General features: G+C 38.1%; 1 protein-coding gene across 13 annotated transcripts in view; it reads right to left on the reverse strand.

Annotated features, from left to right (window-relative positions):
• SLC4A7 (solute carrier family 4 member 7) overlaps positions 1-13985 on the reverse strand; it is a 92993-nt gene that overhangs the window by 55135 nt on the left and 23873 nt on the right. For 12 of the 13 annotated variants that reach the window (XR_012054584.1, XR_012054583.1, XM_030264999.4 and 9 more), the window contains exon 2: positions 2193-2274. Coding sequence is in view for 11 of the 13 variants with exons in the window: in XM_030264999.4 (XP_030120859.2) it covers positions 2193-2274 (82 nt within the window). In the remaining 2 variants the exon portion in view is untranslated. Of the gene's footprint in view, positions 1-2192; positions 2275-11148; positions 11354-13985 lie in introns of those variants that run through there. The other variant, XM_030264992.4, reaches the window with a different exon arrangement.

The following is a 13985-nucleotide window of genomic DNA, read 5'->3' on the forward strand; positions in this document are numbered from 1 at the left end:
TGAAGAATCTCCGAGAAGGCAACTATATGAGTTGAACAATCACACTTACATACCTTTTTCTCTTTTCATAAAGGAAAGAAAAAACGTTTTGTTCTTACTTTGGAACAGTTTTCACTTTGATAAAAGTCAAATGATATGGTGTCCTTCCCTTGCTCCATTCTATCAATAAAAAAAATCTTACAAACATACAAGATATTAAAAAATACACATGAACACCAAGAATAATTCCTATTTATGTGAGAAAATGTGTACCTATATACAGCTTCACATATGTGAAGTATATTATATAAGTAGTATTATCACATATGTGATAATACTACTGGAAAACATTACTTTTCTTTTTGGTCAGACACTTCTTATTAGTTATATGTTAAACCTCTGTATAGCCAGCCCCCTTTTGCATTGAGATACAAACACTGGGCCACTCCAAAATGAGTGAAGGAGTGAAAGAAAAGATAAGGTGCATGGCTAAGAACAACATGAGGACAGTAAGATCTCAACTTCGTCTTTCAAAAGCGCTTATGTTCACTCAAATGTTCATTAGATAGCAGTCTACATTTCACCTTAATTTACTCTTCGGCTATAGGTGAGAAAGGGGTATTTTCCAGAGCAGTCATCCAAGTGCTTAAATTGCCTCACGCAGTCTAAGCCCCCCTGCCTTCCCACCTAGTATCTTGATTAACTGCAGCACTGTACGAGCTGAAGCACTCCTACAAGAATGTGCTCTGAAAGGACTGGGGAAGCTATCTGGCTGCACATTCCCATGTCATTCTTTGTGGTCGAGGCATTACAGCTGCTAAGGCTGCTGCCTCAAACACTACTCCAGCTGGATGCCTGCTTCCCCTTAACCCCTGCCTCCTTGCAAAACATACACACACTTTTTCTGGGTCATCTCCCGAGAAAAGCAAGAGAAAGAAATTAAGGAGGAGGAGACAGCTTAAATCTCCACTGAAGATTCAACTGCAGAAACAGCCAAGGCAGTGGTTTCCCTACAGCAGAACCCCATCTAAACCAGCATTGTCACAGCCTCCACTGCTGCATCTGTCAGCCTCACATCCATGCTTCCTTCCTCTGCTCAGCTCCGGCACACATCCACCTGTGTGGCATTTTGGGCGCTCAACAGCTGAGATCTTGACCATTTTCCTTTGTCAGACTGTTAAACTTTCCAATGGCTAACAGACCTAGCTGGGCTTCTGGTTTTGTCAGGCCAACAGAAGTGTTAGCACAAGACAGAAAACAGTAATAGAATGAAGGGAACAGATCAAGAGCATGACTGCAACAGCAGCAAACAACTTTAATCTGTCTCCTGTTATACCACAGTGTGAGAAAAACATCACAGCAACCTAAACCAACTTTTCTTAGCCAGAAACTGCTGCCATTATGGTTTTTTAGTGTGCTGAAGCAGTAAGAGTCAGTACAACTCAGTGCATCTACTGCCTTCTTGAATTCTGCAAATGTTAATTAAGCTTCAGAGCATTCCATGTGAAAGGCAAATAATGAAGACCTTAGCACTGGATCTCCCTAATCTTTTCCTTGTTCATTAAGTAGCATCCATGAATCCTCATCCCAAATTAATTTATTTTCAAGAAAAAAAGTCATGTCTTAGATGAAATATCTAATTTTACATTCTGCTACGTTAAACTAAATCATTGCTAAATGTGGGATCCCAAGTTAAATAATGAAGACTACCATTATGCTTTACTGACAGCAGATGGTGGAACATACAGTTTGCTATGGAACCAGAAGGACAGTTACATCTCTGTTCAGACTCTCACTATCTGAAGTACATGACCACAATCACAAGGATACTTAACTTTCAGAAAAGAAAACAAACATCTCCCTCATGACCCCTGTTTCCTGACTTTTCATTCTGCAGAACGTGACATCATTCATGCTGGAAAATTACTTACCAACAGGAATAATTTTTTCAAACCTAAGTCTAAGAAGCAAGCTTTCCTTGGAAATCTTCAATTTTTTTTTTTTTTTTTTTTTTTAAGAGAGACTAGAACTGTGTATATTTACCAACATGCACAGAGACAAAACAGGGCAGGTCACCTCTGCCTTTCACCAGTTTAACTCCCAGAATTTCATGATAGCCATAAAATTTTGATTCCTTTTAGCAAAGAAAATTCATCTTTTCTCCCTAGGCAAAAAAGGCATGTGAAGCAAACACAAAACCACCACAAACTTACTCTCTAGTTCTTCTTTCTCAAAATTTGTATTGATAGTAGAGCTGATTTTGCCCATATCCACAACAGCTTCTTCATCATGACCCTGAAGAAACAAGACACAAGTTTAAGTTACAACTAAATAGAACTACTTTTTTCCTAAATTCCTAAATATGTTCTGAAATAGTACGTCATCACTGAAAACTTACCCATCCAATTTTAAAAAAAAAATTACCCAGCATCGAAGGAAAAGGGAGTAAATCAACAGACAGGCTAAATATCATAAAATTTCCTTCTGCAATGCTCTTGGATTTCATTGTATCAACACTTTGATAAAAAAGTGTTATACAATAGTGCAGTATTCTTTTAGCTTTTTATTCAACAGCAATCAATCTACTAATAAAGTAACTGGTAAATTTATAAAAAGATACAGAAGTTAATATTGAGAGATCTCAAGCTCTTCTCTTTAGGGGGTAATTCCTGTGTGAGATTTTCCACCACAAATAAGAAGCTTTTTTAACAAAAGGGTAGCAAAAAGGTTAGGTTATCCAACCTAAGGTCTTTCCTAGACCAACAGTTCTGGAATTATCAAAATATTATCAAAATAACTGCTTCATTCAGTTTTCAACAACCAGCTTGTTAACCTAATTCACCGGGGCTTTTTTACCCACAAAGTTAAAAAGCAGCAGCTTCCAGCAGACCTTTTCAGCTTCCATTACTACTGAAACCACACCACTCATAATGTGCAATATTTGAAATAGATATAGGCTTATCTCTGAACACATCCTCTAATCATAGTTAGCACATCACTAAAGCATTAAGGCCTTAAAACTGCCTTTTGCTCAGTCTTGACGAAAATGAAGCAACTGAGTAGTAGAAATCTCAAGCCCATCTCAGACTTAACATCAAAACAACATTAAAGTTGCATTTCTTAAAGTAATGCCTTTGCATTCCTTAAGAATAGAGTCCACTTTTCATAGCTGACAATTTACAGCCTCCCGATAGAGCTGGTTCTCCAAAAGAACAACTGCCTAAGGGCAGTTTCACATCCAAATATAAGGGCAAGGCTAAATGTTAAAGATTGCTGTCCCTGATCTTTCTGCTCCCTTGGGCACACACTTTTTTCCTTAAGTCAGACCTAACCATCATGAAATCAGATAAAAAGCACTTTAGAAACAGTATGGTTTCTCTGCTGTTTGTTTGGGGGGTTTCTTTAGCTTTTTTATAACAATTTGATTAATTTCCCATTGGATCAGCTCACCAAAGTGACTTCTCTTGCAGCCATAAGACAGCCAGATCCACCACAAGTTTATCTGTTTGATCACAGCTTCTAGCAGCATATACATACAATGGTTTGATGAATTTACATCAATCCACAGAGGATCTGTGATAATGGGTTCATGAGGGAAAAACAGAAGCCTAAATCAGGAGTCTTACAGAAACTGAGAACCCTAACAGGGTTGACATTCACCTAAACTTTGGTCTTAGAATTATGCAATTGCTTTATATATAGAACAAGTTTGTCACCTCACAGGAGAAGTGGCCGGGATGAAAAACAACATACCTGTGTGTAACAGGTACCAAGCTAAAACACCCTGTATTAACTCCCACTTACAAAAAAAATTTTTTTTGAACACAGACCTCCTTGATCTTAACAAAAAAAATATCTTTATTATAGTATATTGTGTGCATATACACAAAAAAAAGGTTTAACTACTGAGGAAAGAAGATTAAAGAATACGAAGATGACAAGCACCATATGCTGGGAAAAAAATTCTGATGAGGTTCAAAAAAAGGTTAGATGCAGCTAGACCACAACAAACTAAAAGCAGCTGGCACTATGTAAATAAACAAAAACACAAGAGGAAAGAGTCGCATGTGGCAGAATAAATCTCTGAAAACTAAATACAAGTCAATTCTGAGCTGTGTCCCTGAAAACAGGATTTTCAAGAAAGGCATTACAAAGTAAGCTAACTTTGTCACTACTGCTGCATTGTAGTGACAGTAGAATTTTGCAAATAGGTTAGAAAAATCAGAACTCTCTCCCCTCCAGAGTTACAATTTTAAAAATTGAGGCGATGTCTGTTGGGCAAGACTGTAAACATTTCCAAGGACCTGTTAATAAAAAAGTGGTAGAAATTTTTCAAGTGTCATGGTAATAAGATGGGAAGGGAGTATGGGGGGAAATAGTATATTCCTGTCTCCTACACACCAAAATTGAGCATACTGTTATACACTCCTGCTCACAGAAACAGATACACACAGTATGCACGTTACCATAAAACTCCAAGTAGAGATGGAAGCAGATGGAAGAATTACAAATCCTTTGACCTACCTTGAATGGTTTTTTATATCTGAGTAGGAAAAAAAAAATAGTAATAGGAAAACTGCTATCAAAACTTGTTCTACAATCAGCTTCATGGTTACAGCCACAGACTCCTGAAAAATCCTGTACCTAAACACACCCATCCCCAGCAGTCCTTTTAGGACACTTGAAATCTTGCCAAACACATCGTTTTTGAGCAACAAAGGAAGAAAGAGTCTTTCTCCAGATGGTAGAAACAACTGCATACCAGCAGAAAACTGCATACACACTGTGAAAAATATACACAAAAGGAAAATTTTCATCTCCCAATAACATTTTGAAACTGGATTTGCTGTGTGCCCTATATCACATTATTAATTTTTATCACTCTCGCTTTAGTAAAAGAGATACTCTGCCAAACTCATACATACAGAAGCAGCCTTCAAAAACCATATCACATGAAAGTAACATGTCTTTTAAGATTAGATTACAGGAAGGCATGTGTGCCCTTGCAAACCCTTCTGTCACTATCTCAAAGTACTCAACATATGCAAAGACTCTTCCAAGAATAGACCACTAACAACCTCAAATATCATATATGAAGGAAGCATATAATTTACAACCTTTGTTCAGAAAAACACAAGGCATCATTTTAACATATCTGTCTCATGATGCCAAGAGCAAATGCCAGTATGAGATACTGTTGCCTTAGCTCAGGTAAAAAAATCAAAAATACTGATATACATTATAAAGTAATTCCAAACTACAACATTTTCCTGGTTAAAAATATAGCCTGTAGGGCATAGATTTCCAGTAATTATAAATGATCTATCATGTCAGTTAAAGACACTGAAGGGAGGGAAAATTTTACAGTTGCCATTTCAGTTCTCTTGTGTACTTTCTGAACTTTTTACATAAACAGTAGGGATTGTGGAAATTTTGTCAACTTCCCTGTTTTAGGCTCCCTGTTGGAGCTTAAAGCAAATAATCCTGGGCAGTTTATCATTCACTACATGTGAAACTTTACACAGGACAATCCTACAGATGCCCAAATACAGCTGATGTAGACAAGACAAAGTAAAATTCAAGACTAATTTAGAATGTAACTTTCATTTTCAGTCAAAAGACAGAACAATTGAGAAAGGGCGAAAAAACCCAACATAAGCAGCAACCAAGGTGCCCTAGGGAGAGATTAAGCTTTCACCTTCGGTTTGTTTGTTTTTTTTTTTAAGCAGAAGGTAATTTATAAAAACAGAACAAATCCAGAGTGTTTCCAAGGAAAAAAAAATAAGAAGTCTAGCAAATTGTATTAAGACACACTAAGTGCACTTTTTCCTAACACCAGATTTCTGGATACTCATAAACATACTGCAGAAACAAACTCCAGTAATACCTTCATAATCAGCTAGAGGTGCCTGGATACACTAGAATCTATCTTCTCAGCCTTCTACCTCTCCTCAGCATGAAAATTCAATCCCTTTCCAACTGTTATAGATCAGACAAGACTTTCAAATACTCAGTGCTCCAGCAGACTCCCAGTAGGACTCCTCTTGCCACCTCTCGTTTTCAAATGTCTTTTCTCAGTCCATAAGAAAAGAGTAATTCCCCCTTGCAGAAAACTAAGTACCAGAAATTGTTAACACTACTTATTTACCTTCTCAAACATTTGCTATCATTTAGTTCAGGACACTTTTGGTATCTACCACATAAATGCCACACATTTTTTTAAACTAGTACTGAATAAAGAGTCAATCCTAAATTACATGAATTTTTATGGAAAGCCCTGAGTCTGGAAGAACTGACAATCTCCAGCAGTATGTGGTGGCCACAGTCTCAAGGACTAGCATGAAGATGACGCATGGAGTATTAAATCCAATAGCAAGTTTCCACTGTCACCCCTGCAAGCACTTCTCACCATGCAACTCACTTAACCTTGTGCAGTCACACACTTTCAGACAGGCATGCTGCCAAAGTGCATTACTGAATAACCACTTCCAAGACAGACAACTTGCTAGAAGCACATTTCTAAGGTACTTGAAATACAGTTCAATCAAATCATTCTGGTGATAGACAGTGATCATAAATAGCTGATACAGCTAACTGTAAACCTTTGAAATCTATAAGCAACACAGTAACTGTGTTAAGAATAATTTGAGATCAACATTTAAGACCATTACTTAGCTAAGTCAATGTTTATGTGCTCCATTTACATTTCCTCAGACTAAAGTTCTTCCCCAGCAGAATTAGGGAGTGATTTGCAGCACCAGAAGGGACTGTATCAGTGCTCATGGAAGTAAGTAAGTAGGGCTCAAGAGAGGGCACAAACAAACAAAAGAACCTCCACAAACACCATCACCCTTCCCTGCCCCCACCCCCCCAAAAAAATCACATTCACACTACAAAAATTACTTTCATGCTACAAAGAAGCTTCACTGCAGCATTTAGTGAAGTAGATAAAAAAACCAAAACCAAAAACCCAGCATAAAAACCAACCAACAAAAACTAACTCCAACTCAGGATGGGGAGGGAGAACCACACTCATATCTATGTTTTTCCTTTATATATCTGCCCCTGGCCAACAATTTAACACTTATCATTTTAATAGTATTCTAATATAACTGCCCGTACCATCCCAGTGGTCCTACATACTGCTTTGTGACTGTAACTGTATCTCAAACTCTTTGGCTTGAAGAGAAAGCAAGCAGCTCCCCTCTCATTCCCACAAGAACCCATGGATAAATCCCTACTTTTGTAAGCACAAGAGATCTGGCAGACAGAATATTGCTCTTAGACTGGAATGTGGCACCAACAAACCATTCCTCTCAAAACAGGAACACACCCTGCCTACAGAGCCAACTGGCGAACCATTGTAGCACACTGATTTACCAAGATCAACAGCATATGAGCACTTGTGCACAGTGCATTTTGCCTTTCACATCAGTTCTTCCTTCTTTCACCACCAGTAAGTACATAGGAGCAGGTCAGCTGGATCAAACCATCCATCAACATGCTGTCTGCAAGAAGATACAACAGGAGAGGCCCTGTGCAAACTGGATCAGTGTCAACGTTGGCTTGACCTTCGGAAGCATAGCCAAAGCAGGACTCTTGTTTTATTATCACCCCTCCTTTGTGGGATGTACATTCAGGAGATAGATATGACAGCCATCAAAAAAAGTCCAGTGACAGAAAGAAACCAAAAAACTAATTAACATAAGATTGTTGATATTGCTCTGCTTCCAAAATTAAGGTTTGGCTACAAAAAGGCATTAAAACCTTTATTTTGACCATATATCTCAAAGATAACCAAAGAGAAACTACACAACCTCACCTTGCAAATGTATCCAGGTATGTGTGTCCGCATATATAAAATATTTTAAAACTGACCTTTTTCAAAAATAGATGAACAAACTTACTTGTTTTGTTGCACAGGTACTGAAATATATTGTTCAGAGTAATTTAGAGCCCACAGGGTAATTCAGAATTAATTTTCAGAGCCACATTTCCTAAGTGGTCTATTTCAAAAGTCTGCATTTCTGTTCTAGGCACACATAATACTCCATGTAGTCAGGAAATAAATGCATCACAAATTTACAGAATGCACATACAACCCCCTCTCTATCCATTCATCCTCCCAGAGCTGCAAGTTAATAATAACTAATGCTTCGGGAAGTAAAAAGCAGAAAAGACCAGTGTTGTAGACCCACAAAATTAGGAGATTAAGTCTACCAGGGATAGCAACCCTATAAGGGAACGAAAAGAAACCAGAAAAAGTGTATTTGTTAAGGTAATATCTGAATGCTGTATGCAGAGTTGAATGACAATCACTCTACTTCAGGCAAGCATAAGGTCCACCCCATAGGTCTCCTACTGCTACCCACACACAGCACCAAGCAGCCTTAGCTAAAAGTGAGTAAACAGCAAGGGCTTGTAGACTTGGTTTACCTGCAGGAACAACTAACAGCAGCATTTGATAAGTTCTAAATATATTAATTTACTTCTCTTTCAGACTGATTCTGCTTTTAAACCAGAGGTAAGATGAGCCCACAGTAGGCAGGAGGACAGGCATCTGTAGTTGCTGCCTCCTTGAAGGACAACCAGGATACAAAAAAAAAAAAAATTCCAACTTCTTTCTAAATAACAGTAGGTGAAGGTATTAGGCAGCCTATCAAATTGTTCAACTTTAGCTGAACTGCACAAGTGGTCCTATAGATGCATTTGAAGTCCGTTCTTTGGGCACAGTCTCTGCACAGCAATACTGTATCGTCAGAAGTTGCCAGAGTGATGAAACACTACCAGTTCTAAATCAAGCACATCAACCTAACAGCCAAGGAAAAATGCACCACATATAAATGAGCCCTGTCTCATTTTGTCATCGTACAATTTTTAGCTGGCCTTGCCCTCTAAATATATACAGATGAGAGCACAATTAATAATAATTCACAAACAGAACACTTGCCAGGTTTAAAATAGGAAGCATACTGTTGATGGATTCCCCCTTAGTTGTATTTTCTATGGTCTCCTTTGCACAGGAACAGCTGCTTTCCATAGTTTTTTTCCCCTACTATCTTAGTACAGGGTATTGCTCAAGTACTACAGGAATTATTCTAGTTCAGTTCAATGACTTTGGTGTCACCACACATCCCCCCATTTCCTGTGAATTTCACCTGTGTGTGTACAACTCCTATTTTACAAGAGCATCCCCACCTGTAAATGACAGCCCCTCCTAAGCTACACTCAGAGCCTCGCAGGAAGGCGTGACATTTAGATTTATTTCAGTAAAACCATAACTATAATGGAAGAGGTTAGGGATACTTAGAAGTTTTTTTAGCCTACTAATCCTCTAATTAACTGTTCAGCTTACCTTACTAAATACCTCTGACCAATCTGCTTCTAGAAGACTTACAATAAAAACACAGCAGCTTTACAAACCTTGTTTGGACAAGTATGTCCAAAAGACATCAACAGACTTCAGTCAGACTCTCCAGAAGTTTCATAGTACTTTTAATTTTAGAAAAATGTATGTGGAGGGCACTAAATATGTATATGTGTGCTACTTCAACACCACAAAACCCAAGCAACTTTCAGGAAAAAAAGCAGTTCTAAACACACTAATGTTTTGCTTCTTGCACCGTCGAAATCTAATGTTTGTAAGTAGTTTTATCTCGGTTCTAGCAGGCCTTACTCCAGCCAGGGTCACACTGAGCAGCACAACGTGGAAGAGAGGCCATGTCCCATCCCAGAAAAACTAAACATGTCTTTGGACAGTAAACCAAGTGTTTGTGTTAATCACAAGAGAAAATTAAATTGTGACAAAAAAGTCAGAAAGGAAACATAATGCCACAAAAAGACTGGTCACAATTGTGAATGCCTATCAACCATGGCACACCACAGCAATTCATCAAAAAAACTGGGTTAGAATAAGCACAAGAAAAAGAGATGGCTTGATTCCTAGCAAAGTATGACTAAGGTGCAGGTGAGTATTTTATTAAAATGAGAAGCCCATTTGAATTCAGCCTGAGTATTCTGCAAGCCAGAAAATGCACCACCGTGCATAAACTTAGCAAATACTGTCACCAATCCAACACAAGATATCAAATTGCATACCTAATATTATAGTAGCTATTTTACGAAGTTGTATTTTATCACTGCCTCACAGTACTAAATTTCATTCAAAAAAAAAATCCATCTCTCCATTCACTTAAATGTAATTAAGATAATTCCTGAAATTATAGGTAAAAAAAGCAGAAGTACTATCCTGTTTACAACTAGTCACCTCTTATCTTTGCCTAGTCTTCTAGGCATATGCATGCTTAATAGAGTTCTGTGCCCAAAGCCGAAAGTAGCACCACAATGACAAACGTAAGGCCACTACAATCTGATGCACTTTAACACATCTTAATCAAACTCTTTCTTATGATCACACAAGGGAATAGAAAATTTAGGTGTCATATATAAAGTAATTCAGGGATCTTTAGAGTTTTACACCTTAGGAAAATTCCATCCCATAGATTTTAGTTTCCAAGAAACTTTTAAAGCAGTAATCCCTGTTACACACTGCACTGCAGTTACATGGCAGTGGTAATGACAACCCATACAATGGCTAAGAAATAGCTTGTAAAACTAATATTAGAATTCATTGTACAAATCCCCACAAATTGAGTTTTTATCAGTGCCACTGAGGTCTGAAGAAAATGTTATCTCCACAAACACTTCACTACAGGTACACAGCTCATTAAGTTCATTTTCCCCTTTTTTGTCAAAAAGGAACAGTTAACTGGCTATTTCAAGATTCTCTAGCAGAAACATCCCTGCTATACTTGCACAGAATCAAGCAAACCCACGGTTGATAACCTTCAAATTATAAAAGGCAGACTCAAAATAATGCCAAAAAAAAAAAAGAACCCAATCCAAAACACTCAACCAATCTCAAAGTCTGGTAGCATACTGTCACAATTCTAATAGTACATTTTCTTTCTGAATTAAGCTTACTACAATTAAGCAATTCTAACAACACAGCAAATATCTTCCCTAATACAGAAATTTCTTCAAATCTTTCAAAAATTTCTTCCACAACTAATGAGTCTAAGGTAGCACACAATTCTGAGCCACAGCTGCTAAATATCACTTGCATCGAATCATATTCAAGCCATTATTACACAGCTGCTATTTACATACACGTTGCATTTTCTTCCCTTGACGAGCTTCTTCCATGCTGATGTGCAGAAGCAGAGAATGCCCTTGTACGAGACCCTGTAATGAACCTCCCCAGAGATCAGAGCCTGCGCACACATGACTGCTTTAGCTGCCTGTGCCCGACACAGATGTACTCCGGGAAATTGCTCCCCCGCCAATCGCTCCCGCTCCAGTCGCTCATCTCCCAAGCCACTGATTACGGTGACCGCAGGGTCGCACAGCAGCAGAATGGACAAGACGGCATGCCTTCAATTCCAGCTCAGGGAATACCAAAAAAGGAACTGAAACCGAGTTCCACACTGCACATTTTCTGCATCAACAGCTGCTAAGAACAGCTCCAAGGTATTATTTTTGCTCTGATCCAAGACTTCATTAGCACTACAAAATGCATTTGTACCTCAGGTCCCAGAACAAAACAACCCAGAAGTCAAACATCTGCCAAGTGTGTTTATAGCTGTATTATCAACCTCTCACAGAATACTCATTCCAGTGCAGGTGTTTGGGTTTGGCTTTTTTTTTACATAAGCTATATATTCTTGTTCAACAAAATAAACCAAGGTTTCCTAAAAAGAAAAATCTTTTTTTTCCCCCTCCTGTTGAAAAGGTAAAAAAGCACTCATATTAGCTGTAATTAATATCATGTGTCCTCCCAGAGTAAGCTGTCTCTCTTTCAGGTATTACGTGAGTAGCTGTATTTTTTCCTTCCTTAAGCCAACCTTTGAAAAATGCAACCTCTGCTTGAGCAGATCAAATTCAGAGCTTCATTTTACCCTTTCCCTCTTCATCACTTGACATACCCTAATCTCCTTGTCCCATGATAAAATGCATGGGAAAACTGGCTCTTTAAGGAGTTATCTATAACTTAACCTTTAAGACATACCACAGCCTTGCTTGTTCCTTTCTCTTCTTTTACTCCTACGTCTTGTTTGATGAGAACTCTAGCAATGAACCTGGACTGATGCCACCCCCACCAACAAACAACTTAGATGAAATAGAACAAGTAACATACTGTCCATGAACTTGGTGCAAATACATTGTGCAACTATGAAGATGGTATTTATCACCTAGCTGTAGAGAAATCAGAAGGCCACATTCAGTTCCTCTCACTGCCTCAGTCCAGAAAATTCTCTAACCATAGGCTAATAAAAGTATTCTCAGATAGTGCTGACAAGAGAGTTTAAAAGTAGTTTGTTTCCACTCTGTAAATAGAAATTCACTCTAACACACGTACGCATCTTTTAACTTCCAAGCTATTGAAGGCCTCTCTGCTGCCATATGTAAATGGTTATAAACTAAATGATTCATACAGGAAGCACAGAGTTAAACATAAATATCAGACACCCTAACTCTTAGAGCTCTCTTCTAAACTGGGCATCCTAAATCACACCTATTCTTTCCCTAATGCAGAGCACAGATTCACACAGCTCTTCATCTGCTCAGATGAATACTGTAACAGCTATGCTGAAAATGTGTTCTGGTGGCTCTCCCATACTTTGATGAACTTTTCCTTAGCATAAATCCATACTACAAGTAATTCAATTGCTACAAGTAAAAATATTTTCGTTTAGGTTGAGAGGGGGTGTGTGAAGGGAAAAGAGGCTGTCTATTCCTTAGGAATAGAATAAGACGGGTGGGAATCACATATTTTATTTCTTTTATTTTTAATTTTTATAAGTTTGGGAAAAATTACTTGTTTGGTTTGAATACTTAAAAAAAAAAAAACTTTCTGAAGCAGCTTATTGAATTTCTTTATAGTCTGTAGTCAGCCAATTCCTTGTTAACAGTCACTCAGTCATGGAACAAAACAAACAAAAAAACCCACTCAGAAGCAAGACAAGCATGTTTTTTCCAAACAGATGGAAGTTTTTGTCTTTTAAGTCCCATACCAAAACACTTTGTGGATAAACGTCTGCTCTTCCCTTAGAGTAAATACCAGGAAAAAGCTTCCCATCAAATGGAGAACAGCAGTGCAACTTCAAACTACAATTGTCTCAACATGTTTAACTACAGAAGTATTCTAAAACAAACTGTAGGCAAATATATTCAAAATTATCACATCCTTGAACACATTCAGTGACAACACTGTGAGAACTCAGAGCAGAACTATTTGTGCTGGAGCAATATTTTAACCGTATGTTTGATGCTGCAAAAAAATCTCTAAAAAGTGTATGAGGGCATTTATTTTAATAAAAGAAACATAAGTCGCTATCATGAAACATACACGTTTTCCTTCAACATTCATTCTTCATTTTCACTTTTATACCCCTTCAAATTTCACTTATTTGACCTTATGTCAGTCTATAAAAGCATATTTTTGAAAGCTGGGTCCAAAAGAGTATGTACCACTTATCTAGACCAAAACAAAATACTCATTTGAGCTCTTACATCTTTGAAAAACTTTTAATTTTACCCAAGTGATATACAATTCTGATGCCAGTCCATTATGAAGTGGCAGTGAACTGCCTTACTGCATGGTCTGCAGAGTGTCTAGCAGGCAGAGCTGTGCTTAATCTGCCATTCCGAAATGGCAGGACATTTAAAGTAGCTGCAGTAAGCAGGACTGAGCTCTCAGCAGGATTTACCACATGAGCTCCAGCCCAGCTGCTATGTGACACAGTCAGATATGAGCACAAGGAAACAGAGTGCTCATTTGCTTGCAGAGACACCATACTGACATACCCACACATGGAGCCCTGTAAACTCTGTATCTATTGATACTTCATAATCCTGGTTTGCGGAGTGGGGAGGTGGGGTGCTAAGAGTTGCATCCAAAGTCCAAAATCAACCCTTCCTTTTATGATCAAATCAGATCAGGGAAC

This window comes from Taeniopygia guttata, chromosome 2 (genome assembly GCF_048771995.1).
Source record: "Taeniopygia guttata chromosome 2, bTaeGut7.mat, whole genome shotgun sequence".
In the NCBI taxonomy this organism is placed as follows: domain Eukaryota; kingdom Metazoa; phylum Chordata; class Aves; order Passeriformes; family Estrildidae; genus Taeniopygia; species Taeniopygia guttata.